This window comes from Scardinius erythrophthalmus, assembly GCF_964197995.2.
Source record: "Scardinius erythrophthalmus genome assembly, chromosome: 4".
Taxonomy (NCBI): Eukaryota; Metazoa; Chordata; class Actinopteri; order Cypriniformes; family Leuciscidae; genus Scardinius; species Scardinius erythrophthalmus.
The window spans coordinates 3,685,898-3,711,168 of record NC_138224.1 but is presented as its reverse complement, the minus strand read 5'-3'; the positions used below and the strand labels follow the sequence as shown (position 1 = coordinate 3,711,168).

General features: G+C 37.9%; 1 protein-coding gene across 1 annotated transcript; it reads left to right on the top strand.

The window, feature by feature from the left end:
* The first annotated feature begins 233 nt into the window (after positions 1-233).
* zdhhc17 (zDHHC palmitoyltransferase 17) lies at positions 234-24,765 on the top strand. The gene is made up of 17 exons (XM_081364368.1): positions 234-344; positions 8,317-8,420; positions 9,453-9,575; positions 9,923-10,000; positions 12,003-12,147; positions 13,183-13,247; positions 13,364-13,526; positions 13,603-13,728; positions 14,822-14,964; positions 15,071-15,171; positions 18,386-18,510; positions 18,632-18,694; positions 18,850-18,943; positions 19,205-19,288; positions 19,444-19,601; positions 20,862-20,956; positions 21,939-24,765. The coding sequence occupies exons 1-17, from the start codon at positions 282-284 to the stop codon at positions 22,075-22,077; spliced, it is 1,869 nt and encodes a 622-aa protein (XP_081220494.1). The 5' UTR covers positions 234-281; the 3' UTR covers positions 22,078-24,765.
* Positions 24,766-25,271: the final 506 nt, after the last annotated feature.

Below are 25,271 nucleotides of genomic sequence, written 5' to 3'. Positions count from 1 at the left end.
ACTTTATGTGAAAATAAAAATAATAATTTGGTTATTATTGATGTTTCTATCAAATAATGATGTTTCTAAAAAATATTTTTTTTAAACGCTATGGGAATAATGCACTCTAAAACTGATCATATTTAAGAATATAAGAATATTGAATATATACAGAAAATAATTAATTGACCAGGTCAAATCACACGCGAGCGCGCACTGCTTCCTCATGTGCGCGCGCGTGTCTCCTGTTTATCGCCCCCTAAATGTTTTTCCCGTGATGCTCCGCGTGGTCGAGCAGCAAGATGGCGGACGCTCTGGACGAATTTGAGAAAGAAGCTGGATGCGTCCCGATCCTCCATCCTGAGGTAAAACATACAGCGTATATCCAGCTGCATCACAGCAGCAATCCTAAACGAAGCCGAAGTGATTTCACGTCCAGTAAACGCGCTATTTCTGCTGTTAACTTCTCACAATGAAGGAGAGGGGCTGAATCCCCCCCACTGCTGCGTAATAGCATTGCTGCTAACGTTAGCCTTTCATATCCATAGATTTTATTTTTATTTTTCGCTTCATCGCACGTCTAATCACACGTTTTAAGGCAGGGGTGCTTTTTTTAATCCATATTGTGCAATGACAAACGTGGCATTATGGTATTATAGAAGTATTCCCAGTGTGTTGTGCTGCGTTTGCATCTAATTGACAAGACACCATTCACAAATATCATCACCATTTGCATCCATTTACCTTCAGATTTGAACATTCATTTTGTTATTTTTTATCAGTATGGTTTTAGTGCACTAAGAGTCTGTCTGAATCTTTTTGACTGCATTTAGGTGTTTGTTTCGCAAATGTGACAGATTTGCTTCAGAGCTGTCATTGTTGTGAGTTATTTGCAGGCTCGTAAATTTCATAAATATATTCATTAATAAATGCTATTATTTGAGATTTGCATGTTTGTGTAATGACTCATTTGTGACTTTGCATTGACAGGCGAGTTTCACATGAAAGGCCTATAGTTATATATGTGCATTCGTAGTATTCATGACAGCTTGCTCATATGGGACCTCCTGCTGTAAATTATTCATGCTCAAGCAGACTGATCATACAGCTGATCACACACACACACACACACACACACACACACACACACACACACACACACACACATGTTGTCTCAGTGAATGGCAATTGTCTTAAAGTCATACTAACACACGCTGACCTGTTGGAGTGAAAGGAAGCTCTCAGCAGACCTAAGCTGTTCTTTTTATTGCAATGTTTATTATTATATATTTGGCCGGTTTCACAGAAAGCTTAAACTTAGTCCCAGATTAAATCACATGTTTTAGCTGTCTTCACTGAAAACAACTTGTTTCTTATATCATATACACAGATATATCATAAAAATATATCAGGGTTATTGTTTTGTGTCAAGATGCACATCAGTAATAAAGGCATGTTTAAAAAAAGCTACTTATCCTGGCTTAATCTAAGCCCTGTCTGTGAAACCGGGCCATTATGTATTAATATTATAGGTTATTAATAATTAGTGGTCGACTGATATGGGTTTTGAAATGACCAGTGCTTATGCTGCTATCTGTAGAGCAGGTTTGCAAAGGCATAATACAGTTGTAATTACACTAACAGAAGTGCAATGAATGCTTATTTTACAAAATATACTTATGTCAGTCTTTGTAATCTTTAGTGTGTTTGCTATGTGTGCCCTGGTGTTCAGTGGGATGAGCCGGTTGATTTCGAGGCTAGAACATGAAACCATGATAGAGGTGGTGTTTTGCATGTGGCTGCTCAATCTAAAAAAATAGATTAGCTGTCCTCAAGATTTGGCTTGTGATGCATCATCAAAAGGTTATATTATCATGTGAGGAATTGTTTCAGCCGCTCTTTTGCTGATTGTTAAAAAACACACAGAAAATATAAAAATAATTCTTTTTAAAATAAATAATAAACTGTTATCTCAGTGACTGGACTGAGCAGAAAGAAACCCCTCTACTAAAGACACAGTCTGTGCATTTGTCTTTAGTTGATCAATGCGGTTAACTAGTGGGAAGTCGACAGGGTCTGGTTGTCACCTGGGTGGGCGGCAGTCATATAGTGAAGTGCCAGCCATCTGTTCCTCACAGTCACCCATCAGACCTGAGGTTTCCTCTTCAGATGATGCTCAGAGGGCTCAACAGGAAGGTGTGTGTCTGCTTTAGTCAAGAGTGTGTCACAAATATAGTTTTGTGGCTTTTCATTTTTCTGCTGTTCCGTTTCCCGTCTCTGCATTGTGGGTGTGATTTCATTTGTGGTTTTGTATGTGAAATCACACTACAAACAAGAAGTTACTAACTCTGAGTTAAAGGGTTAGTTCACCCAAAAATGAAAATTCTGTCAGTAATTACTCGCTCGCCCTCATGTTGTTCCAAACCCCTTAAGACCTTCGTTCATCTTCAGAACACAAATTAAGATATTTTTGATGAAATCTGAGAGATGTCTCTCTTCTCCATAGGCTTCTAAGACACTAGAACTTGCTGGCCCAGAAAATGTATTAAAGACATCGTTAATATAGTCCAAGTGACTCAATCGTAAGTTTATAAAGCGACGAGAATACTTTTTGTGCGCAAAAACAAACAAAAATAACGACTTTATTCCACTTTTCTTTTCCTTCTCTCTGGGCCTCGAGTCTTTTCACGTAGTGTTTAAGCGTTGCACGTCACCACGTAGGCTCACTATTGGCCGACGCTGGTCATGTGTGTGATGCGTGTGACGTACAACACAGACGCGCTACGCTTAAACACTATGTGAAAAGACTCGAGGCCCAGAGAGAAGGAAATGAAAAGTGGAATAAAGTCGTTATTTTTGTTTTGTTGCCAGCAAGTTATAGTGTCTTAGAAGCCTATGGAGGAGTGATCCAGCTCTCAGATTTAATCAAAAATATCTTAATTTGTGTTGTGAAGATGAACGAAAGTCTTACAGGGTTGGAACAACATGAGGGCGAGTGATTACTGACAGAATTTTCATTTTTGGGTGAACTAACCCTTTAAGTTGTAAATCCTTGGTTATGTTAATCCTGAGATAAAAATGAAAAGATGATTGGCTGTCAATGTTTTCATTCTTCATAATCTGGAAATAAATCGCTCTGAAAGTGATTTCAACGATTTGGTTCCTCTGTGTTGTTATCGTTACCGTTGTGGTGTGGACTCTGCTATTCTTTAACAGTTTTATAACTATATCTGTATTGTAATTGGTGTGAATGGGCCTTTACTGTGATGCATAGCTGTGGCATTGCCTTGACTGTGAATATAATTTCATAATGGCTGTTGATGGTCAGTCCAGATATGTTTTTATGGACGTTGACATGGACTAAAGATATAAATGGCAGCGTAATTAACCGCATTAACATAAGCTGTTGATAAAGCACACACTCTCCAGAGCAAGATCTTAAGCTGTGTTTACACTGCCACAAACATATATTTTTTTTTACTCCCATCTGGACACATATCGGAATTTGTTGCATACATATAAACACGGATTTTTTTTCTTTTAACTTATCCATGAATTATATGAATCATTTTAGTATGGCCATTCAACACAAGGGCCAACCATGACACACTGTAAAGGAATCATCACAGACTCATTTTGTGATGGGATTTATGTAAACACAGATATCGGATTCCAGTGGCGTCTAAAGTGAATGTAAACAGACTGGGACAAAAATCAGATGATATGGTCAAGAGATCAGATCTGCACATTAAGAATTGCAGTGTAAACGCAGCCTAAATAATGTCTTCCTGTAGTAATAGGAAGCCAAGCATCTCAGGATGTGTCACATGGTCTCACAGATGCTGTAAGCGCTTGTTTCCTCACTGGCAGGAGGAACATTAGGCCCGTATTGAATTAGACCAACTGTTCTGAAACCAGGCACAAAAATATTGAATGAAACGTCCAAACGCCTTTCCACAGGCCTGCCGGTGCTGCTAAATCTCCCAACTGCTCGCTTTCTCAGAGTCGCTCTGTTCGGTGGCATCATGTCTAGCATAGCATTTTTGTTTTTGCTAATTCTACATGTGATATAACAGGAGTGTGCTTTCAGATTGATCACTGTGAATTAAGAAGGATCTGAGACGTTCAGCTCATGAGATCTGTTTCTCTGATCTCTACGATGGAATATAGAAACCTGTATTAACACTAATGCTATGCGTATGAGTAATGGATGTGGATTAAGTGCACATCTGCTAGCGGTGAGCTCCTCAGTTCAGCCCACCCTGCTGTAAGGTCACTATTACCATGGCATTTCCATGCTTTTGAAAGTAATAGCATACTGTACTGACAAATATGTATATATTTAAAATATAATGTAAATAGTGGTTGACTGATATATCAGCAGATATTTGGCATTTAATTAATTGTCAATCAATCCAATACGTTTTTCTTAAAATCCTTTATATACATATTCATGTCATATGTCACTGTTTCCGCATGTAAAATTTGAGGTTTTTGATCAAGTTAAAACTTTTTTTCCCATATTGATTCGTTTAACAATTATATCTAATTTAGTAAATATGTAGGCTACAATACATCTAAATTTAATTACAGCAATTAAAGCAAATTAAATAGTGTAATATCATTAATATTGGCCATCAAAAATAATGTTTAAAACATTGTCATATCACCTTAGTACATTACATTTTATTTTGATGAGTGGCATCCAGTTAAATAATGCGTTTTTAATAATATTTGTGTAAAAACTAGTCTTTTTTTTAATCTCTTGATTCAATTGTGAGTCAAGTAAAGGTTCAAATTCGTGGTTGATATTTCTTCTGGTTCATTTGTTGAGCGCACTGCATTATTGGAAATGCGATGTGCATCATTCAGTAAAGACAATATTTATTTACCATAGTCAAATCGTAGTTAGTTATACATTCAATATATCTTTGACTATTTTAATTTACAATATATTTAATATATTTACAATATAAGACTATACAATATAATATAATTCCAGCTGCTTTATGCTTGGTGGCTGTATATTGTGATGGATTAACTCAGTACTTGTACAGTGTACTTACTGTTGGACTCACTGACCTCTGACCTATTGGAGAGCCGTTTAGAAATGAGATTTGACTCGGATGTTAAAGGTCCCATGACATGAAATTTTCACTTTCTGAGGTTTTTTAACATTAATATGACTTCCCCTAGCCTGTATATGGTCCCCAAGTTTCTAGACATTTTAATCGGTGTAAATCGAGCTTTTGCTATCTTATCTTTCTCTGCCTTTGAGAAAATGGACGCTCAACCGCGCTGATCTTGAATCTCCTCCTAATGACGTTATAAGGAGGAATGTTACCTCCCCTGTCTCTGCTTTGCCCGCCCAGAGAATATTTTCCGCCCATGAGAAAATGCGATAGGAAGTAGGAACGCGCGCGCGCGATTTTAGTTTGTCCACGAGAGATATAATGGCTTTTGAGCGAGCGAAGCATAATAATTGCTCAATAATTGGATGTACAAATGAACACCGAAGGGTTAATACAGAGCTGGGCTTGCTGAAAGTCTGGATCAGTACCAACTCTCTTTGGCTCAGCTACACACCTCGGACAAGTAAGTCAACTAATAATACAAGTTGTTGCTTTACTGTTTATGGTTACCTAGCTTGTTACACGTAGAATGTGGCTGTAACATTAGCTATGCAGTTACTTGCGCTAATGTAAAGTTAGATAGCATCAAGTATGTGTGTGAATACGCACACTGTAACGCGAGTGTTGTACACTTCTTTGTTATTTGGATACCGTTTTCCTGTTGGTTATACGGCGCGCGCGATATCCGCATTTCAAGATCGCAGAGCTTGATGATGTAATTGTAATAAGATAAATTACAGATGTTACAGATCTCTCGTGAAAAGGCAACAGTAGGTTAGCGTTAGCTACATGATAATAACTAAACCATCCGAATAAAGTCCAGACATAATATTTTAAACTAACCATTCGGAAACGTCCTGCTGAAGCCGCTGAGTTGCAACTTATTCATCCGTTGCCTCTCCATCTGGATCAGATTCTGGGTCAAACTGAAATGCTTGAACGACTGCGTGTCTCCGTGCCATTGCAATATATCCAATGTTAACATGCATGGTCTACCGTTGCCGCAGATGGTCAAGGCCACACCCACCCTCCACCTTACGCCGCCTATCTCCTCCTCATTAACATTTAAAGCTACAGACACCGAAACGGCCCGTCTGAAGGAAGCTCATTCTGGGACTGGCTTATAGTGGCTATAATTCTGCACCGAGACTGAATTTTTGGAAAGAGATTTCAGATACAGTACTAGACCTAAGGCCTATATTAAAGCCTACAAAAAGTAGCATGTCATGGGACCTTTAATTTATATCCTCGTCACGCAGATTCCCTCGTTCTGGATGCTTTGCTGTAGGGTAACTGTGGCGTTCAGATCATCTCACTAGGGTTTCCTCTGGAAGTGTGGGGTCATGTGACTGCTCGCTGAATCTTTGTGTTGATCAAATGAGTGTCAGATCAGCCTTCCATACAGAGACTGAATACATGTGCAGTGTTTATGAAGGTAATAATTACAGGCCCACATGGAGAGACAGGGCTTCATATTTAGTGTTTGTGGGTGCAAGTGTGCAGGTTCTTGCTGGAAGCGTGATTGTGCTGATAAAACACAAGGCTTTATCACTGACCTGTGTTTCTCTGTCCAGCTGGTTACGCTTTACTAATGGATCTGTTTAGTGCTCCATATAGAAGACTTTTATTTTAGGGATTAAATGCTACCGATTATGAATGCATACTGCATATCTTTATATGTGAATCTCTGGCCAGTGTGTGTCTCATCTCTGCTGAGCTGGCATCTCTCTCTCTCTCTCTCTCTCTCTCTCTCTCTCTCTCTCTCTCTCTCTCTCTCTCTCTCTCTCTCTCTCTCTCTCTTTCTCTTTCTCTTTCTCTTTCTCTTTCTCTTTCTCTATCTCTATCTCTCTCTCTCTCTCTTTCTATGTCTCTCTTTCTATGTCTCTTCATCTCTCTCTCTCTCTCTCTTTTTCTCTCTCAGACACACACACACACACACACACACACACACACACACACACACACACACACACACACACACACACACACACACACACACACACACACACACAGAGGGAGCTCGGTGTGTTTGCCAGGACTCCCCTGTGTCCTGTGGGTGTTTTCTGTTTGCTCTTTGCATCTGTTTCAAGCTTTTGTTAGAAAGCATCTCATATGACTGTGTTTTTACACATCTAATTAAAATTTCTGGTGTGTAAAACTGTGTTTTTCTGAAGAGTAACGACTAGTCTGGTATTATATTGAGGATTTTTCCTATGATTGTGGTTAATAATTATAAAGTATAGTATTTGGTTTATTATTTTGGTTTAAAGCAAAAGGTTTTATATACATCTTTTTTTTTTGTCACATTTTATTTTTTAAATTCGCATGTTAATTCGGAGGGACAATCAGCTGTGATTGGGGCTAAAAATCTGAATTTATAAAGTAGACATTGATATAAAAAAAATTAACAAACAAGGTGCAGGGCTGCAGGAGTTGAGTTGTCTCTGAGCAGTGGAGATACAAGAAATATGTAATAGAATTAATAAATACAAATGTTTCTGGAAAGGTGTACATGGTAAAGATAAAGGTTCAGGTCAAAATGGCTCGGGTCATTTCTGGGGTTTCTATCGGACATCAGCATCCCTTGGGCCTTTAATACAATAGACCGAGACCCTCCCCACCAATCAATAGAGCCGAAGCTTCTGGACATCTGCTGGTCATCAAACGCCCCCTGACCTGTGAGCCAGTCTGAGGGGTATTAGTCTAATTATAATGTTAGACAAAGTTTCTTAAACAAAAACAGGTCAGAAAGATTTTCTGCTTTCTTGCTGATATCATGATACGAGTATTAAACAGACTGTTTTTACTGCTGTACCTTTAAGATGATGCATAAATAGCAGTTTGTTATGCTTAGCTAACCTCAGGGCTTTATGTGTAAATGTGGGAGGTCATGTTAATATGCTAATAGGAGAGCTGAACTTTTTAACAACAGAATTATGTTTCTACTTCCATTTGCATTGTCACTCAACACATCAAACTCCTATTTCAAAATAGCAAGAAAGTCCTGTTTTCCAGGATACGGCCCCTTTAAAAGCACCTTTCAGTTTTATTTCAGCAGTGTGTGTGTTTGAGTGGGATATCAGAGATGTCACCATGGAGACTGACCGTATATAAGACACGTCGTGTCCGAGATCCTCTGTGTCATCCTTCTATCCGTTTGCTCTAGAGATGATAGAGATGAACTGACTATGTTTCTCTCCCGCAGGAAATTAAATCCCAGACTCACTATAACCATGGCTACAGCGAGAGCGTTAGCCGCAAGAGCCACGTGGACGACTACAGCACTTGGGACATCGTCAAAGCCACCCAGTGAGTCCACACACACACACACACATCCATCTACACAAATATCCCTTGCCCAGAAACATCTAGATATTAGGGCTGTAATCAACCAAAGGAAATCTTGGTCGACTGAAGTCCTGAAATTTTCGACTAAAAATCTACTAAAAATTACGTTAGGAAAAAAACGTTAAATTAATTAGCTGTGCACTGTGCGCAGTACTTGGTAGCTTTGTTGTCCGCCTAAATGAATTATAAATAAACATAAAAAACTAGTAGGCTATTTGCAGTATATTCAATCGTTTTTGACGTAATTATTTTGCATTGAAATGAGTCTGACACACGAGTCTGTCGGCTCAGACAGCGTTGCATCATGTGCACCTGCGCAATATCATAGCCTATGATTTCCGAAAATACTTTTGAGGAATATGCAACATAATTTAGACAATTGTTTTTGTCATATGTATTATAATAACTGACAGACACTATCATTTCAGCCGCTCTGTGCTGAGACATGAATAGACTATTAACTTTAAAAAAAATGCTGCCACACTGCCGATGTCTTTGTTGACATGGTAGAAGAAGACTGACTGACTATGAATTAAACGCTCTCACAATTAAATAAATAATATTCAGCAAAACTTCTAGTAGCGTACTTTCTTCAATCCGTCTCTCTTCTCCAGTGGGTTGGGCTAATCCAAAAGAAGTGAAAACAAGGGGGGTGTTCTGAAGACAGACTGTTACCTGTGAAACATTAGCAATTAGTGCTTTCCACCTGATGAAATGAACGCGGCAAAAAATCAGAATCAGAATTTTGGTCGAGCCAGAACGTATCGACCAATAATCGACTAATCGACTGGGAGATTACAGCCCTACTAGATATATAAAAAAATCATCCAAAAGACATCAATTGAGCCGCCTGGTTCTGTCCTGTTTTGGTATTGTGAGTGAACGCAAAACACTGTACATTTGACACTGTTGTTTTTGTGTTTGTACTGTTTAGGGATGATTCTCTAGTGCTTGTGTGTTTTAGTGTGTAATTTGAGCGGTTTGTGTGTTCAGGTATGGCATATTCGAGCGCTGCCGTGAGCTGGTGGACGCCGGATATGACGTGCGTCAGCCGGATAAAGAAAATGTCACACTCCTGCATTGGGCGGCAATTAACAACCGCATAGACTTGGTCAAGTACGTATCTGTCTGTGTATACACATTCCCCTTTCCTGGATCTGAGGACTTTCCTAGCTAGTTTTCCCCTCCCGTTATTAAGACAGCACATACACAGAGGAATAGATAGAATTACTCTCAGCTTTCAGACAAGCAAAGAAGAACAACCAGTTTGAAATTTCCATTATAGGTGTGTGTGTGTGTGTGTGTGTGTGCAGATCCTCCTCTTAATGAGAGCCTGCTCTGTCGCAGTCATTTATTTTACGCTGCTCTCTTTTGTAACAGACATTTAGCTGTATGATAAAGCCTAGATGTCTCACTTCAGAAGTCCACTCATCTCCTGAATGCTGTCTGTCTGCTCTTCATAGGCATTACATATCTAAAGGTGCCATAGTTGACCAGCTGGGAGGAGATCTCAACTCTACGCCACTACACTGGGCTACAAGGTGACTTACTGAAGAACAACCACTATATACTGCTTACTATTTATCAAACTATTTAATAATATACTAAAATGTTGTTGAACTTTCTGGTTCATTCATCAGACTGGACATGGAAGCTCAAGTTGAGCACATTCAGTGTTGTTATTGTTCACTTAAACTAAATTAAAAGCATTTTCTGTAAGGGAAATAAAGCTGAAATAAAATCTAAATGTTTGATGATAGACTTAAACTTTAGAAAAGTAGAAATGTTGCCTTTGTAACTAACTGAAATTAAAGTTTAAAGGGTTAGTTCACCCCAAAATGAAAAAAATCATCATGTTGTTCCAAACCCGTAAGACTTTCACTCATCATTGAAACACAAAATGAAGATTTTTTTTATTAAATCAGACAGATTTCTGTCCCTCCGTTGACAGCTACGTAACTACCACTTTGACGCTTAAAAGTGCATAAAGAGATCGTAAAACAAATCCATTTGAATCGAGTGGTTTAGGCCAAATTTGCAGAAGAGACAGTATCGCTTTATATGATGAACAGATTATATTCACATATAAGCATTCATCATCTCACACATCAGTTATGGCGAAAATTTGGACTAAACCGCTCAATTCATATGGATTAGTTTTATGATATCTTTATGACCTTTTTGAAGTGTCAGTTGCGTAGCTGTCAGTGGAGGGACAGAAATCACTCAGATTTCATTAAAAACAATCTTCATTTGAAGATGAATGAAACTCTTTAGGGGTTTGGAACGACATGAAGGTGAGCAATTGATGATTTTTTTTCATTTTTGGGTGAACCCCTTAAGTTGAAGTACTAAAATTACAAAAACTGAATTAAAAGTTAAAGGTAAATAGATAAAATCAATAATAAAAGGTGAAAAACACATATCAATATTACTGCAACTTAAACTAAAATTAAAATGAAATTAAAATATTAAATTGTAAAGCTAATTTAAAATATGAATAGATAATAGTATATGTATACTAAATAGCATAACAGTGTGACATGTTGTATACTGCAGATTAGGGCTGTCACTTTTGAGAAAAATCAAATTCGAACAGATATTGAATATCAAGAAATGTATTCGAATATCTACGAGTAAAATGTAAAACGAAGTTAACGAACAACCTCGATACATCAGGAAACGCCACATGGTCGCTGAATTTCACTGCGCTTCATGGAGAGTTTTTCTTTTGCGTGAAAAAGCCGTTAGCCGGAGATGTGTTAAAAGATAGCGGAGTGCATTCATGATTAGGCTACCGGTATAATAATCCTCCTGGCGCCGGGTCCGCACTCTTACCTTTGTTATTTGATTAACATTAATGACACTTTAAGACCAGCCGCTGCGGACAGAGACGCGTTCTGACACGCATCGCATTTTCTCACATCTCTACGTTCATTTAAGACTTTATTTAAATAATTTAAGACTGCTTTTATGAGGACACTCGACAAAACGGATATTTGGCATAATTTGTGTGTTGTGGTTTGTTCAAGCCCAAAAGAGAACTCGATACTGACACGCGTCTTTTCTGTGGGTCGTGTGTGTGTGTGTAATAGGCAGGAATTACAGCACGGTCTCTTTTGTTTTGTCGTTCTCTTCCATTTTCAAAACAAGCTGGCTATTATTCGCTTGATTTGGTCATGGGCCTACCCTACAATACGTTTAGAGCGGCCGCTACTGGATGAGATGGCAAACAATAAAATAAAAAGCAAACGATCTAATCATAGACTGTAAAAAATGCGCTAAACATGGCACTTTTAAAACCAGATAGTTTATTTATAGTTCGGTTTCGGATATCATGTTCGAATGCATATTCGAATATCGAATAAAAAGTGACAGCCCTACTGCAGATTTCATATAAATTGGTAGGCCATGCAGGTATTAAATTCATACTGTGCATACCGCAAAAATACTGTAATGTAGAGTGTGTGATGTTTTATTAATTCACATCATAAAGCACAGTGTTAGTCTGTGAATGACCCTCGTCAGCTCTCTCTCGTTCAGACAGGGCCATCTCTCCATGGTGGTGCAGTTAATGAAGTATGGTGCGGATCCGTCTCTCATCGATGGGGAGGGTTGCAGTTGTGTGCACCTGGCCGCTCAGTTTGGACACACCTCCATTGTGGCTTACCTCATTGCCAAGGGACAGGTACGCTTGTTTATATAAAGCCTCCTCATGAAACGTTCTGTGTGACGCTGGTCTCATCAAAACAAAAGCTGGCAAAACCAAAGCCCGTCAGAATACCTGTGATTAATTTGTAGCTATTGTGAGCCAATGAGATTTCAGTGTGGGCGGAGCTACCCAGAACACATGATGAAAATAAAGTAACCAACAAAAAGTTTCATCCAGGGTTCGTCAGTGCTACGGTTTCATTTGCATTTGCGATTAAAAAAGATGTGTGCAAAATGTTTTTAGTCTGCGAATAAAGTTTTATGAAATTTAAGGGCATACAAAATCTCAAATATCCTAAATGGATGTAAGTGTGGTCTTTTTGGGTCAACGTCCAGCAATAGTTAAGCATAAAATAAAAGTCCCAGTGTATTTCGGGCCTGTTTAAGTCAAGCATTATGCATACAGTTTTACTTCTGGTTGTTATAATTGGTACATTGGTGACAAAATAAACGGAATCTGGCATTTTATTCAATAAACTCTTTTAGCTTCTGTCTGGGTGAACCCATCAAAGGAAGGAAACTTTATTTAACACACATTATTTAATATATAGATTTTAGTAATACTGGCACAATAATCTGTTAATTAAATATGCACAGTTATATAAGGCCTATAAATATTTACATAGTTATTAAATACAGTTTGAAGCAGAAATATTTTATAAGCCTAGTTTACATTTTGCATTCTAATAAATTTAATAATTTTTGTTATAAATGTCTTCATGCATCCTTTTATTAAGGTAAAACATATTATTTGATAGTTTTTTATCATGCCCCTCAATGCACTGTTAAATATTTAAAGTTCGGGGAACACGCTTTTTATTAAAATGTAAAATAATCGATTCATTACATGATACTTTTTGTCTTGCTTAGTCCATTTCAGCCTGCAGGGGGCATTTATGACATTTCTATCCACAGCAGTTTGACCTCTGGGAAAGATATTACATGAACCCATAGCATTTGATCTCAGCCTGATCCTACTTTTATGTTTTACTTTTTATGTGTCGTCCTCCAGGATGTAGATATGATGGATCAGAATGGCATGACCCCTTTGATGTGGGCGGCTTATCGGACGCACAGGTGTGTGTGTGTGTGTGTGTGTGTGTGTGTGTGTGTGTGTGTGAGAGAGGAAATGTTTTTATTTGCCATTGATAAATGTAAAGCTAATAGGTGTGATCTTCTGCGTTCTGCCGCAGCGTTGACCCGACACGACTGTTGCTGACGTTTAATGTGTCTGTGAATCTGGGTGATAAATATCATAAGAACACGGCTCTGCACTGGGCGGTTCTGGCTGGAAACACTACGGTCATCAGTCTGCTGCTGGACGCCAATGCTAACGTCGATGCACAGAACATCAAGGTAAAGTCCAGACGGCCACACCAGCACACTGAAATGATGTGTGCACATGACATCTGATAATGTTTGTCGGTGGCAGGGGGAGACGCCGCTGGATCTGGCCAAACAGAGGAAAAATGTGTGGATGATAAATCATCTGCAGGAGGCCAGACAGGCCAAAGGTTACGACAGCCCCTCGTACCTGAAACGACTCAAAATGGACAAGGTAAAGCAACTTGTCCTGTGCAATCACTTGACATTAAGGAGAAATCAAACTGTAATGAATGTTGAATGAGGCAGACTGCATCTAAAGGCAGGAAAATGTAACTGTTATATGTATTTTAGTTATATGTATATATATATATATATATAACTATGTTATATCGATCAATGATTGAGAGTATTCTCACATATAATATTGTTTCATGGTACGGCAATCTAACATTAAAACAAACTCTCACAAATAATTAATCAAGCAAATAAGATTACTGGACAAAACAACAGCCACTTCAGAGTTTGTTCAATCATTTTATGGGGAAAATGGCAATTGTGATTTTTAAAGATAACACACACCCTCTTCACTTTTGCTTTTGAATTGCTCCCATCTGGACGTAGACTAAAAATTCCCTTGGCTAGAAAAAATGTCTATAAAAGATCTTTTCTTCCAATGGCAGTGATTATCTTAAATCGCACAGTGTTTTATTTGAAACAATAGAACGGCTGTTAATATTTTTAAAATGTTTTTTCTTACAGTGTTTAACTATATAATTCTTTGTATTTGTGCTGTTGATGTGTGATGTGTTTTTTAAGCAGTGAATGTATGTTACAGTGTCAAAGAAAAATGTCCGCTCTGTGAAAACAGACTGGACAATAAAGTTCAATCAATCAATCAATCAAAACACAACATGACTTTTACACCAATTTCTGCCCCCGATTTATAGTCTGGACTAGTTGACGCTAGTTGCTGAAAGTCAGAGCCGTTTTCTAAATTGTTTTTTAAGCCTCTGGAGTTATATTCACACAAGATTCTTAAGAATGAAATTCAGTTAAAAATATTATTCAGAATAAAAATATTCTGGGGGCCATTAAAACAGTGCTCGCTTATGATAATTACGTTAATCCGTAGGCAATGCACACTTTGAGGCATTTGATTTGACCCTATAATTCAAAAAAATATTTGACATCTTAAAAATGTGAGAATTACACTTAAAAAATTCTTACGAACTTCTTAGAATTTCTTTAAAATGTAACTTAACCTTTTTCTTAAGAGGATTTTTGTGAACCTGGCCCCAGACTTTGACTTCTGTGTCTGTTCGCAGGAGTTCAGGCAGAAGGTGATGTTGGGAACTCCGTTCATGGTGATTTGGTTGGTGGGATTTATCGCCGATCTGGACATTGACTCTTGGCTCATCAAGGGTGTGATGTATGCAGCGGTGTGGCTCGTCGTGCAGTTCCTTTCCAAGTATGACGTGCATGCCATTATAGCCATCTGTGGTGCTGCTCAGGCTCTTAATGCATTCTGATGTGAGTGTGGACCATCACGGCTAACATTTCGTCTCTGTTTCTAGGTCTTTCTTTGATCACTCCATGCATAGCGCTCTTCCTCTGGGAATCTATATGGCCACTAAGTTCTGGATGTACATCACCTGGTTTTATTGGTTCTGGAACGATATCCTTTTCAGTTGCTCCATTTTCTTCACTTGCTGTGCTGTCAGTTTGATGATCATAATATGGGATACAATCCACTTAATCTGAATATTTTATTCCAAAAAATTCTGTATTATCCAGAGTGACTTACATAAGCATCCATTTGTCTATTAGAGCGGCACGATCTCGATCTTGATTAAAACACCCACACAATCTTGTTCCTAAATGACAACTCGTCTATTAAACCTTTGACAAGTACGGTCACAGCAAACATTCAGATCTGCGTTGGCGCTGCCGCTGATCCAGAGAGATCAGTTTTCATTTATAGGTATGAAACAGTATCACTATTTTTGTTACAATAATTCAAATTATCACAGAAGTACTGGGATAAAAGATTATGCTTAGAATATAAACAGTGATGTCTACGGAAGCGATCAAAATAGAGAAAAATCACCTTTTATCAATGACGTTGTTGCACCAGTAGGTGGCGACAAGCGACTGTTAAAAATGTATTTTCTTTGAATTATTCATTCAAGAGATTTGTTCAAAAATGCTGTTTAATGAAACAAGTGAAGTCTTAGTGTGTCATTGAATCATTCATTCATTCATCTTTCACCATTCAAACCAATTTTCTTTAAGTAATTGATTCAAATTAATTTGATTTTTCTTTTAAATATCTTGCAGCTGCTAACATTTTGTCAGAACCTCTAGTAAATGACGTGTCATTTTGTTTTTCTTTTCAAATTCGGGCAAGAATTGTGTCTTAATTTCTCCAGAATCGTGCAGCTCTAATGTGACTCGATGAGCATCGGAATAAGTACGCTGACACAGCAGGAAAACCATCTTCGCTTGAAAACATCTTTTCTCTTTTTCTGTCTTTGTTGTTTTCCCTGCATGAAACTTAAATCTGGGTCACTGAATTGACCCAGTTTATACGGCTATATCTCACTTTTCGATGTTGAAAGGTCTGAATGTGGTAGAGAAGCTCACAAGACCTGATGTGATGGACCTAATGAAAGGAACCGAGGATAGAGATGGGAAGTTTGGCAGTATGCTTCAGTGTCTGAAATATTTTGTAACATTTTTTATTTTTTAAACAACATAAACCGAGATGAAAATATCCATGATTCTCTCACGGTTGTCTGGAGCTGATTTGTTTCAAGTTGTGTGGTAACATTAGGTTGACACTTCATACTGTGAAACTCTGGGCAGATGCATCATCTTTGACAGATTTAACATGGATATGGCTATTTTTCCATGGAATCAGGAGTGACTCACACAATAAATGTAGTGGAATTGACACTTTAAGTGATACTGTGTGGGTGAGAGGAGGGCTGGATGGCTTGACAGTATATAGTGTGCAACGCTAGAAATGTCTCGTCAATGTGAGATTATGCTACACCATGTATCTGCTAGATATATATATATTGAATTGAGAGAGAGAGAGATGAAACAAAAATAATGCAATTCAAAATATTGAGTGTCGTTTGGTTCGTGTCCATCAAAAAGTAATAATAATCAAAATTAGATTCATTTTTTTAATATTTATTTAGCTGGAATATACCAAAATCAGACATTTCTACATGGTTATTAAATAAAAATAAACAAAAAAACAACATTGTGCTATAAATGGTCACTGTGATTACAATTACTCATACTGTGATATAAGATTCTGTTCACGACGCCCACTCTGGTGTGAGAGAGATCTAGTGCAAACACAAGAAAGCCGAGTTCTTAACAGCAGGAAAATAGGATTTCTGCCCAAAGCTGAAGCATTTCCTCCTCTTTTGAAGGAACCGCTCAAGACGTGACTCATGTCTGGATGTGCTTATTGAGTGAAGCTGCTGAAATGTGCTTTGTGTGGAGTGATGTTTAGTGTGCACTGAACCGCCATGTGTCCAGGTGTGTCTCCTCCAGAGCTCAGGAATAGAAACATTGCACTCAAACCCTGCAGCTCAAAATCAGATCAAGAGCTCTGGGTGGATCCGTTTCCCTCTCGCCCTTATCATCCAACAATAGAGCATCTCCTCAGAGGATTGGGCTTTTTTCCTGCTGTAATTGTTGCCCATGTGCAGCTCAGCTCAATGAAAACACCCGACCCACTTACAGAAGAAACAGATTTTCTGCATTTGTGGGTGTCTTTTTAGACGGCATGTCCTTTCATTTTCTCTGGTTGGAGGTGTTACTTTTTTAGTAACAGGAAATGTTACTTTTTTGATGGAATAATTCACTGAAATGTTGCAGCTCAGAATTCCACTGAACTTTCAGTCTCATTTGTCAGATTGTTGTGTTTGTTTGTAAGATGGAAAGTAATTTTCATGAAATAACTCATCTTGCGACTTTTTTATAAGAATCTTGAATTTGCATGTCTTAAAAGCTTCACAAGTTAGATTGACTGACTGACTAACTACTAGTTATTACTCCCTCATTCAGTCTTTTTGTGATTGAATCATTCTTTAGAATAGGTTATTTTCGCTTATTCATTTGAACCAGTTCACAAATTGGGTCTGAATGATACATTCAAATCAGTTTGACTTGAGTTTTGACAATACTTTTTTTTTTTTACTTTTATCAAGTAATCACTTAACGATCATGGGAATTCATTGGCCCAAAATATTGCGAGTCCTGAGCCGGTTTCACAAAGATAGACTTTGACTATGGCTTAGATATAGTAGATAGTCAGATTTTAGATAGACATCTAAACCAGACCGTTGCACAAAGCACTTAAGAAGACTCTGACTATCTTAAGTAGGACTACACTGCAATGCATTCTGGGTAAAATAAGACACTTTTCAATACAAAAAAACATGGCGGATCGAGTAAGCGCATTCAACCGCTCAGTGCAGTTTACCCCAGTGGAAAATATGTGTTTGTTGGAGGAGTATAACAGTTACAAGGATGTTTTACTTGGGAAATTTAGCGGAGAATGTAGTAACAAGAAGAAATGTTTAAATTATGAGCCATTTTCCCTTTTCTTTTGGCTGTTTGTAATCTAACTGATTGTTACTGCTGGTTGCCAAGGTTACATAGACCTAAGTTAGCCTGGGGTCAGGTGTCTAAATTTTTTTGGTCTAAATTAAGTCAGTCTTTATTTTTGTGAAACAGTCTTAACTTGCATTAGACTAGTCTATGAGCAAACTTTAGACTTGTCTAACACTATAGACCGGTCTAAAATAGCTTTGTGAAACCGGCCCCAGATGTTTGATATTAAATGAAACTTCCTTAACCCTCCACACTTCTCCCGTTTGTCACCATCCACCTGCCGTTCCTGCTCAATAGCCTGGCTCTCTTCTACAACTTTGGCAAGTCCTGGAAGTCTGACCCCGGCATCATCAAAGCATCTGAGGAGCAGAAGAAAAAGGTCAAATCTCAAACTGCAAAACCAGTTCATCTAGTAAAGTTCATCCAGAACACCCTATGCTTTATGCACAAGAAAGCATCACTTACATTTTCCATTCGTTTCTCTTGTCCTCTCTACTTAGACCATAGTTGAATTGGCAGAAACGGGCTGTCTGGATCTCAGCATATTCTGCAGCACCTGCTTGGTAATTATGACTTTTCCATTCTGCACACAATTGCTAAAACACATTCAGCACCAGTCGTCTCCTCGCGCGTCGGCCGGCTGATAACCCAACAGTCTGATTTGCATTGCAGTTTCCATCGCTCATAAAACACTCATCTTACGACCTGTGCTCCACAGATACGGAAGCCCATCAGATCGAAACACTGCGCCGTGTGCAACCGATGCATCGCCAAGTTTGATCACCACTGCCCTTGGGTAGGCAACTGCGTAGGTGAGTTTTCCAAGTGCAGATTTTCCATCATTTTCCCCACTGGCCTTCACCAACCTCACACGCTCTTCCTCCTGACATTAAAATGAACAGTCATAGATTGCTCAAATGTTCCCCCAGGAAATTCACTATAGTCCAGAAAGCTGCATCCCGTAATAGAAACCTCATAGTACTAATTTGAGCCAAAGGCAGAATAAGAAAGGGTATGAATCATTCCTTTCATTTGTCTGTTGTTGTTTTTTTTCCTTCATTGTTTGCGGGCAGGAAGTGGAAACCACCGTTACTTCATGGGCTACCTATTCTTCCTGTTGTGTATGATCTGTTGGATGATTTACGGATGCATTTGCTGTGAGTACAATGGTTTTGTACGAACAACGTGACGATAAATGAATATAAACACCTTTCAATTGCTGCTACTGTTGATTTTGCATTAGTTGCATACATATTTATAATCTTGATGAATTGGAAGTTATTTTGGACTTAAGACGCCACTGTTTCTGCAGACTGGAGTATTCACTGTGCTACCAGCTACACTAAAGATGGCTTCTGGAACTACATCACGCAGATCGCCACCTGCTCGCCGTGGATGTTCTGGATGTTTCTCAACAGTGTGTTTCACTTCATGTGGGTCGCTGTGCTCATCATGTGCCAGCTCTACCAGGTGAGATACGCTCAAGTGTAAAGAAGCCTTCATCATCATTGTAAGCCCAAGTATACTTCGGGTTTTTCGTGTACACGAGGGTCTGCGTGAAGTGATGCAAATTGCGTCACCAGAATAGTACGTGTGTTCTGTACTTGCGCCACCTGATCTTTTTTTGTTCTTTGTAAGCACAGGTCGCATATGCGCATCTAATTTGTTTTGCACTAATCAGTTGTTCCACAAGGTGGCAACACTGATCCGGGCCGTTGTTTCACAGTAGATATCTAAACTAAAGTATGGAAGCTTGTTTTCACCACTGAATAATAAACAAGTAATAATAATTGCGACTTTTTATCTCACAATTCTGACTTTTTTTCTCACAATTGTGATATATCAAGTCAGAATTGTGACTTTTTTTTCTCAGAATTGTGAGAAATAAAGTCACAATTCTGAGAAATAAAGTCGCAATTGCGAGAAATAAAGTCGCAATTGGGAGATATAAAGTCAGAATTGCACGATATAAAGTCGCAATTACGTGTTATAAAGTCAGAATTGTGAGATATAAACTATTCTGTGGTAAAAAAAAAAAGTCCGTCTTTTGGACTTTATATTTCACAATTGCGAGTTTATATCTCACAATTCTGAGAAAAGATGTCAGAATTGCGAGATATAAACTCGCAATTGCGTGTTATAAAGTCGCAATTGCGAGAAAAAAAGTCAGAATTCGGACTTTATTTCACGCAATTCTGCCTTTATATCTCGCAATTCTGAGAAATAAAGTCAGAATTGCGAGATGTAAACTCGCAATTGTGAGATAAAAAGTCGCAATTATCTTTTAAAATGTTTTATTATGTGGCAGAAACAAGCTTCCATACTAAAGAGACAGAACTACAACAAAAGACGCTCGCATTGACGAGTGCTTGTTATGAGATAGCCACAACTTTAGTTTAAAAGAGAAACCAAGACATTTTGATTCGTCATAACTAACACAACTTTGAAAACTGTAAAGAGTGCATGCGTCGACCGCCTGTGTTTGCACACACTATCAAATAGAGTATACTTTAAAAAAGGCTACACGTTCGACTGTACGCACGCGTGCAAAAAAAGAAAACTAAGTATACTTTGGGCTTTAGACATAATAAATGCCGTCTTTTTTTACAGTCCATGGTCTTGACGTAAAATCCTATAACATACCTTATGGTCTAATTTTATTCATATGTTGGAACAGGTTTTGTGTGCATTTGTGGTTTGATGTGTATTTGTTTGACTGTCTCTTGATAGATCGCTGTTCTGGGCATCACTACAAACGAGCGAATGAACGCAAGAAGATATAAGCACTTTAAAGTTACAGCCACGTCCATCGAGAGCCCTTTCAAGTGAGTCCTTTAAACTCATTTCAGGTTTAGCTGGCAACAGTTTATCTGTACAGCACTGAACACAGAGGGCAATGCCAAATGGGTCGTTTGTCAAGCTATTGATGTTTGCATATTCAAAATTAATCCAGTCTGTAGAATATAATCTACAGTATATGATACCCTTAGTAACTTCAAAAAAGTTTCTGTTAGTGCTTGTTTAGACACCAACAATTTAGAGAAAGATCCCATTAGATTAAATAAATTACCTCAGAAATCATCAATGAATGTAGTTATTAAAAACATCTTCCATTATGGGATGGACTTTATATGATGCTAAATATCTATAGAAAAAACGGTGGATGGCCGATGTTTTACCAAAATATAATAGTTTAATGATGACAAATCGCTTTGGGTTTGTTTTTTTCAGTGATCATAAACTATTTAACCAAACCTCAAGAAGAAAAGAAAAAAAAAAAGGAGAAATTGTTGGAAGAATTGGTTTTTGAAAACTAAAACTATTAAAAACATTTGTTAATTGAAATATTAGATGAGAAAATTCAAAATTTTGTCTTAGCAACTAACAATTACTAACTGAAATAATATTAAAGTACTTAAAAATATTTTTAATGAACAGAAACTAATAAAAATGACAAAAGCACATAAAAAATATATATATATATATAACTAAAACGCCAAACTGAATATTATAAAAATAAAAGCTAAATCAAAATATTTATATAAAAAATGTTATAGAATTTTTTTAATAATAAAATAACACTGTTTGGGACACAGCATGATGATTGACTAATGTATATAATCTAAAAAAATAGTTGAACCTGAGAAATATTCATGAAGGAAGTGTGGTCTGCCAGTTTAGTCAAAACTATGAACTTCTCAAGGAATGCATGGTTGTTTTTGGTGAAGATAGAATTGGTCAGTTGTTTTTAGGCCAAAGACTGGTGTGTATGATTCCCAGTAGTAACACTGCTCCTCTGTTTTTCAGTCACGGCTGTATGAGGAACCTCATAGATTTCTTTGAGCTGCGCTGCTGTGGTCTGCTGCGGCCCGTGGCCATAGACTGGACCTCTCAGTACACAATAGAGTACGACCAGACGTCCGGCTCAGGATACCAGCTGGTGTAGTGAAGGAGTGAGCGAGAGGGAGAAGAGGGGAGAGGCTGCTCACCGGGACCATCCTTCACTCAGACTGCAAACCTCACCCAGTCAGGATACGCATGCTGTTATTGGTTACCGCCACCAACTCCACCTGCACCCCTGCCATAGACGGGGAACAGGAAGAGGAGGAGTTTAATGGCTTCAGGGGTGTATGCAGTACAACACACTCTCCTCGATTGGTCAGCAGAGACGTTTCTGGTTTCTTTCGCACATCGATTTACGTTTTATTTGACTTTTGTTTTCTTCCCGTGACCCTTTTCTGTTGCTTTTAAAGTGATATCAGATCTTCATCGGTCGGAAGTCCTGGTTCAACCTGGAACTGTGTGTAGGAATGAGAACTTGCTTCGCAGTCGCTGTGCCGTTTGTGGTTTTACGGAATCATTCTGTGAATTTTGTCATTATTTGCTCGCTCTCGCTTTGAGCTTTCTCTCTTTAAACACAAAGGGAGATGTTTAGAAGAATGTTCACGCTGTTCTCTTCCATACATTGAACGGGAAAAGAGCTGCGTGATGATTTTTCAAAGTTTCTCCACTAAAAATATGCATACTGGTTTGGAACGACGTGGCGATTAGTAAATTATGACAGAACTTTTCCTTTTTAGGTGAATGATTCCTTTAAGCTGCCTTGATTTGTCCGATTATGATTCTGTATGAATGTTCTGATGGTTTAATATTAATCATATAGACTAAAAGCATTCATAAGTCTAGAGAGAGCCCTTCGTTAAATAATGTGACTTACAACATATTTATTTTAATCTATTTATATAGTATTTTTCAAAGAGTTACAGTCATTTTACGTCACTTCAGTTTTTACACTCCTCATATATGTACATTTCCGGCATGTTTAATAGTTTAGATGGGAGAATCCTGCGAAACGTGTCGAGAACATGAACCTGGGTTATATTTCACCCTAAAATCCAAAGAAATAAATGAGAAATTGTACTTTGCTTAAACAAAATGAATCCTGTTTAATAGTTCTCATTACCGTAACGCACAAAAACCTCCTCATTTAAACAGCAAAGTATTTTTTTATTATACTGCCTTTAAATTATGCTAATTGTTTTTTTTTTTAAATCATTGTATTACATTGTTTGCTGTAAATCAATTTTTAAAATACTGTATTACAATGAGAATTAAAACAAAAAATTGCCTGGGTGCATTACGGTAATGAGCGCTGCCGGAGAAATGTGCTGAACTTCCATCAGAATAATGTCACGTTGCAGAACAATCTTCAGTTTCATGATTTGGGGTTGAAATGTGACCTGGACACGCTCTCGACGACGGGTTTATGGGATTCACCCAGATGCCCTTCGAATTTACAAGAAATAATACGCTCGTATGTGAACCTCTATTTATTATGTATGTGTAGTTTTAGGAAGTGTACACATTTAAAGGTAAAAATGCTGTTGAAAAGCCATTAAGTGGACCTGATAGCTGTACGATCTTAATGGAAAATGCGTTTATCACGCCTAGATGGGCTTCTTCCATTTTTTTTTTTTTTTTTGTGGCGGCGATGATGTTTGTCTGCCTAAAACAGTGCACTGATCTTTTTGTTGTTGTTATTGCTCATTGTTACTGAAGAAACAAGCTCGCTTTCCCACCGTCGCAGAGGGATCTTCACGTTTACGTAAAGAGGAAGCTCCTCCCCCTTTTGCTCTCCTCCATTTCCTCTTCCTGTTGTCATTGCAACAGCTGACAGGACGAACTGATGTAAAGAATGTGCATCTGTACATAAATGAACTAGATTCATTATTCTGTGAGTGACTTTTGTTCGTTTTTTTATTTTGTCTGTGTTAGTTGAAGCTGCTCCTAATTTTTTTTATCTTACCAAAAAGCCAGAAAAAAATGGACTATTATCCAAGTGTATGACTGTAGCTTTTAGTGGCGTCTGGCACTGCTGTGTATAGACCTTTGACCTTGCAAGTCTCCACTGCATGTGATCACCCTGCCATCCCAGAGACGCTCCATCTGTAAATAGTGAATGTTCAGTATTTGCAGCTGGGTTATTTTTTGTTTGTTTTTTTAAATCCTTTTTGTTGGTTTGTTTTGACATTTTAAACCCAATGTGTATATCGTTATTGCGTGTCCCTGCGGCCGCTCGGCGCTCTGCAGATGTATTATATCTGAATGTCCCATTCTCGTTGATTAATATCCAACCTAAAGGGTTTCTTTTGTATGTTTCATTGCTGGGTTTGTTGTACCACTGGATGTACAAATTGTAAATGCCAGAGAAGTAGACGTAAGAAACGCTGTAACTCAAGAGGGCACTTTGTGATGACATCATCACTCATGGACGCAGTCGATGGGCCCCCGTACTGTAATATTTCGGATTGGGTCATTCATACATGTGACACTGTTTTTAGGGAAGATACTCACATATTGTTGGCCGGCTGTTTTCCCACCATGTGAAAAGCACATGCTCATCTCCAGTGCCTCAGCTGAGATCAGGACGTCACCCTACTCTGCTTCAGATGTAACTTATTGGGCATGGTTCAATTTTAATGGCTTTATTAATAAAACATTCAAAGGTGAAAGGCCTGTGCGGTAGTTTTCAATCAAAGCGCACTGAAAACAAGTGTTTATTTCACATTGAACATGTTTATGCTTGTAAAATGTACTAGTCTATGAACTATTAATACCCAGTAAAGGGTGGGGGAAAAAAATTGTTTGCATAAAGGAAATGGACCATTATTTATTATTTGCAGGGGAAAAAAGACATTACCAAAATTTAATTGCTGTAATACAGAATTTTTTGCATTACAGAAAAAAGATTATATTTATATTGATTAAAAAAAAAAAAATCAATGTTTTACATTATAGTTATGAGAATTGGAGGTAGGGGGTGTTTAGTTATGAAAATATAAAACTTAATGGTCTTTATCTTATTGGACTTTATCTTAATGGACAATAAACTATGAACAATTAACATCTTGTAAAAGGGATCAAGAATATCATGCATAAAGAAAATTAATTGTGATTGTGACATTTTCACATTCTCATTACTGCAATACCATATTTTATTTTTAAATTAAAATCAACAATTTATAATGGTGCTATACGGTTATCCGGACCACACGATGGCCTACCCCTAACCCCGCCCCTAAACCTACCCGTCACTGGGGTTAAGACCAATCAGGGATGACTATACGGGACTAAAAGACA